Below are 5,385 nucleotides of genomic sequence, written 5' to 3'. Positions count from 1 at the left end.
TATTTGTTTTACGCCATGCACGTGAACCTGTCTGTAAAGGTGTAATGTGTTTAAATTATCACCCATAAATAACATGGGGGTGGGGGGTATTTTAACTCAGTGGCTTCCAATGTGAAGCCCAGGGACCGGAAAGCGTCCCATGTATCCCTACATAAAATAATATTTTTCAGTTTATCAGTTGTATTGTAGGCTAGTTTTTCAAATGTTAAAGTTTTGTTCTGCTAGCTCCTGAAAAGAGTGTGAAAACAAAAAAAATGTGATAACACTCAAAAATGTTAATTAAGATGTGTCAAATAATGATCATTTAGTTCTAATCTGGTCTAATATCCACCTATTTGCAGCACCTCCGCTGAACAAAAAGTCCGGGAGCCGCTGGCCTAACACATCCGCCTGTAGCCCTTCCTTCCCGGGATCAGTGGAGCCCTTCCTCCCGGTGGGTCCCCCGTGTAGTTACGATGTAGTTCTTATCAAAGCCCTCCTGTCTTGTTGTGACAGCTCTGATATTGTTTATTGAGGTGGATGTCAGCTTTAATTAGCAATCGATACGAGGAGCGTTTGCAGAGCGCTCCTCTGACGTCAGCGTCCATTACCGCTTCTCATTGGGTCTCATATTCCCAGAGCCTGGGCTAATTATTGGGAGGTTCATGTGGATAAAGTACAGCTCATCCCTCCCTTCACATCATGTCCCCTACTCGTTGGCCACACTCACTGCATGCTTTTTAAATTCCCATCACCGGCCTCCAGACCGTTTCCTTTTGCCTGCGGGATGATGGACAGCAGGATACTGGATGCTCCTCACGCCCAGTTCGGAGGCTCTCTCGGCGGGATGGTGGGCTTCCCGTACCATCTGAGCCACCATCACGTTTACGAATTAGCCGGGCATCAACTTCAATCTGCGTCCGCTGTTCCCTTCTCTATAGACGGATTACTTAATGGCTCCTGCACGGCTTCAGTGGGCAATTCCAGCCACCTCTTGTCTTCGGGCTGCGGGATGAATGGAGATAATCAGCAGTACAAACTGTCAGGTAAGCCCCGTTATACACACAATAACATCTGCTCTAGGTCGGTTGCATGGTCGCGCACAGACAGAAACGGAAAGAAACAAAGACAGGATATTGCGTTAAGTTATCCTCTTGGTGTGTTTAAAGGGCAAGCCGAACCACACACATACAGGCAGAGAGGAGAATAATTCGCCTCCTACTTCATTTCCATCCCTGAAAACTGAAGATGCAGCCGAGGAAAAACAATGTTCCTGTCAGTCAGGAGATACTAGAGCAAGGATATGCCCGTGTTAACATGTGAAGGATTCCTCTATTCAGATAGCATGTTAGACTGCAAAAAATAAATCTCAAATGAAATCCCTTTCTTCAGCTCTAAAGTTTGCAGAAATCCTCGCATATGCATGAAACCAAGCTCGTTAGAATTGTATGAAAATGTTGTATTTGAATTATATCTGTGTATTTTTTCTCTTTTGTTTACATTTATTCTCATTCTGCTGTCAGACTCGGGGGACCCAGACAAAGATAGCCCTGGTTGCAAGAGACGGAGAACTCGCACAAATTTCACTGGTTGGCAGCTGGAGGAATTAGAAAAGGCTTTTAATGAGAGCCACTATCCGGACGTTTTCATGAGAGAGGCACTGGCTCTTCGATTGGACTTGATAGAATCAAGGGTTCAGGTAAATATTCATTGTTACCTATATATTTTTCAAGTAATTATTTGAAGCTTCTGTGTGTTATTCCTTTGTTTATTATTCACTCATGACAAAGACAATGTGTTTATTGACCCAAACTGCTGTGAAATACAAGCAAAAATAAATATTCTGTTATATTGGTTGATTTTAGTTCATATTATACAACTCCTATTAATACAAAATAATAATAATGACAAGGGCACACGAGATGGATGTGGGTTGTTAGACCTTTCATGGCTTATGTCAGTCCAATAAATCAATTTTAATTACACCTTTAGTTTGAAAACTAATGAAGTAGGCTTTTTAATGCCAGCTGATATTTTTTACATTATTATTTTTGTACCAGAAATATGGCGTTGTATTGTCAAATGTAGGCCTATTGGCAATCTTGGATAAAGAAACATAGCAAACAATAAAACCAGTCTATACCTTTATTAGATTATTTGCATTAGAAAATATGCTTTATTTTATTATACTAAAATATAATTGTGAAAGCTTGCTAAGTTTAATTGTAGAGTTAGCATAGGAAATAATAATTTGAAAAACATGTAATCCTGACGTAAACGTTAACTATGTTAATATGAATCTTATGTTGTTATGCCTCTGATACCAACTTTTTGTTGTCATGTACACATTTGTTTTTATTAATCAAAGGCCTAATTAAAATCCTGCATAGAAAGGTGCAATCTCACTGTTTGCTTAATTACCATATTAATAAAACACTGACAATATTTTGCCTCATTAATTCCCTCCTCCCCCCCCCCCCCCCCCCCCCCCCCCCCCCCCCCCCCCTTGCATTGACATAACTTTACACGTGTTTTCACTGATTTGTTCTCTCCTCTGCAGGTATGGTTCCAGAACCGCAGAGCCAAATGGAGGAAAAAGGAGAACACAAAGAAGGGTCCGGGTCGACCTGCGCACAACGCCCACCCCACAACCTGCAGCGGGGAGCCCATGGACCCCGAGGAGATCCGCCGCAGAGAGGTGGACCGCATGGAGAAGAAGAAACGAAAGCAGGAGCGCCGGCTGCTCAAGTCCCAGAACAGGCTCGCTGCTGGGGATTTATTTCACACTCCGGGATCAGACAGCGACAGCGGGGTGTCGCATGTGACCGACAGCGACCACACGGGCCCGCCTTTTGACTCCATGGAGGGAAGCCAAGCGGGCTGCGACCCGACACCTCAGTCTATCCACAACCATAACCAAAGACTTTTGGAGCGGGATGCTCGCGGATCCGAGCCGGACTCGCCGGACGCCAGCAGCCTCCGGTCACTGTGCGCCAACAGCAGCGCGTCCAGCGTGCAGAAACTGAACCCTTTCAGCGTGGAGAGCCTCCTCTCGGACTCCAGGCCGAGGCGCAGCCCCGCGGCCTTACTCCCCTCACGGCCTTTGATAGGGAAGGGACACTTCCTGCTCTATCCCATCACACAGCCGCTTGGATTCATCGTTCCCCAAACTGCTCTGAAGACGCTGAACTCTGACAGCCACATGGAGAGGAACCAGAGCCGCTGCAGCGTGACGTCTGCGGGCTCTGCGGGATGTAGAAGCAACTCCCCGGCCTCTGCAGACCCGGCACCGAAGGGAAAGGTGGGCTCGGAGGAAAAGACACGATCACCCGCACACCAGCCCACCGAGGGCCGCCTTTCCCACTGGCAAAAGTACTCAGACCTCTGTTATTTGCAGCGATTCGACTTTCGCCCACGAACACAGTCCAATTACGCCTGTCGATGCAGACAGAAAAGAGCTTTTAGAGATCAAGGACCACCCTGACCCCCCCGAGTGTGTCCTCAGTGACAGTCCAGCTGAAACAAAGACAAACTCTAAAGAAGATGTCGACATGGAATAAATCATTGGGGTAAAAAAAGAAAATAAATCATACTGATATAGCCTCCAAACGACACCTTCCATTAGGCCAAAGCTTAACTAGGCTACATCTTCGTATCTAATTGCCCCCCCCCCCCCCCCCCCCACACACTTTGCTGATATTTTGACAATGGTGTGCTCTCTCTCTCTCTCTCTCTCTCTCTCTCTCTCTCTCTCTCTCTCTCTCTCTCCCTGCGAGTGTGTATGTCTGTGTGAGTCAGGAGTCTCTAGATAATGTGTGATAACTTGTCAAAAGAAAAGACCAACACAAATCCTCAAGAGCTGTACAAAGGTATTATACTATTTATATATGTAAGGTTTTTCTTAAATAAATCTATTGTATACAAGCACCTCAAACCGTGTGAGACCTTAAATAGCAGCACATACAGTCAGTGCAGGACCACTGTACAGTAGGAAGGGGCTTTCTTAAGAAATCTCATGTTGTACTTTGTATATTGCCTTAACAAATTTATTCATCTATAAGCCCCCACTGAAATGAGGTTACGAGCCTGAGGCGAAAAGGACCCGCTCGACTCCTGCAGAGTTTTGATATGAAAGTAATTATTTTCCCGGTGGCTACTGCAGGGGGATTCAGTTTATTTTAGCTCAAAGGGGGTTATAATACATTACCGATTTCTAGTGATATGAAATCACATAAACTTCCAAGAATAATAGAATTAGCATGAAAAGGCCTGGGTGTCAAATTGAAATAGGAAAATAATAGCCCCGGCAGCTGGGAGTGTGTGTGTTTGTGCATATTGGATAGGAGATGGGGATTCGTGGGGAGGCATTTTCATGAGCTTTTTTTCTTCTCCTTCTCTCTCCACTTTGTCAGGGCCCCTTGTAGCAGGGCTATATTAAGATAGATGTTCGATGATATCCCTCATTGTTCTGTCGCTTTACATTGATGTTTCTGTGTTATCAGCCTATTGATCATGCGTTGGCTGTAATAGGACGGGCTGAGGCAAACGTGCCTATTTACAATAGCTGAACACATTTGTTCTAATAGGGCTGGGGGACCCCAGGGAAGCCACGCGGGATCTGGGACATCTGCTCCCCCCTATTGCAATATTAGCACTGATGACCACAATATCACGTCGACCCAAGGAACAAATGTAATAAATAAATTTAAAAAATCTTAAAACAAAAGATTTATTTCCAAACATGCTCACATTGCTGTTAAAATCCATATGCCCTATGTTTAGTCTCTTGATTTGCAAATACATTGAAAATAATCGGAGGGGTGAGCTTTACGTTTGAGCCGGCGCAAATGAATTTCTGAGCCAGTGTCCCTTTCAAAATATTTACATACATTTCAACCCATGCAGCTGTTTGCTCTAGGAAGCAATGTCTTATTAGGTTGGGGGGGGGGGGGGGGACCCAGCCAACCAACATGGCACACAGGGAGCATGCAGAGGATTAGGCCTGCTAAGGGTTAGAGGTCTCTGTCTGATGCTGCTTATAGAGACCTTATTGTAGGGGTTTTAAATTGTCCATGGCATCACATTAATCTTTATATGATAAATATTTAAGGGACTTGCAATGTTGTTATACATTGTATTCTAAGGGTTTGAATATTCGTTTCCATTATTCCATTACCAATATTCAGACAAAATTCAAAGCTGAAATTGGTAAATCCATTGCTTTTTAATTCTTTAAAATCATACAAACTCATGGTTTACTTTTTCAATTGTGGCATAACCGGGGCCAATGTGAAACAACCCCTAACATTTTTAGGTGTGTGTTTTTCCATGCTGGCTATTTGGGACGTATGCCCAGTTCATCCATAATTCATTAGCACACTGAATAGGAGTATCGCTGGCTGCACA

The 5,385-nt window shown here is 44.3% G+C and overlaps 1 protein-coding gene across 1 annotated transcript; it reads left to right on the top strand.

Moving 5' to 3' along the window:
* The first annotated feature begins 669 nt into the window (after positions 1-669).
* uncx (UNC homeobox) lies at positions 670-3,639 on the top strand. The gene is given in 4 exon segments (XM_034220212.1): positions 670-1,025; positions 1,503-1,678; positions 2,540-3,307; positions 3,309-3,639. Coding segments are annotated over 4 exon segments (1,488 nt in total). The 5' UTR covers positions 670-712; the 3' UTR covers positions 3,540-3,639.
* The last annotated feature ends 1,746 nt before the right edge of the window (positions 3,640-5,385 follow it).

This window comes from Gymnodraco acuticeps, unplaced genomic scaffold, assembly GCF_902827175.1.
Source record: "Gymnodraco acuticeps unplaced genomic scaffold, fGymAcu1.1, whole genome shotgun sequence".
NCBI classification, from domain to species: domain Eukaryota; kingdom Metazoa; phylum Chordata; class Actinopteri; order Perciformes; family Bathydraconidae; genus Gymnodraco; species Gymnodraco acuticeps.
The sequence above is the reverse complement of the archived record's forward strand: the minus strand, read 5'-3'. Positions and strand labels throughout refer to the sequence as shown.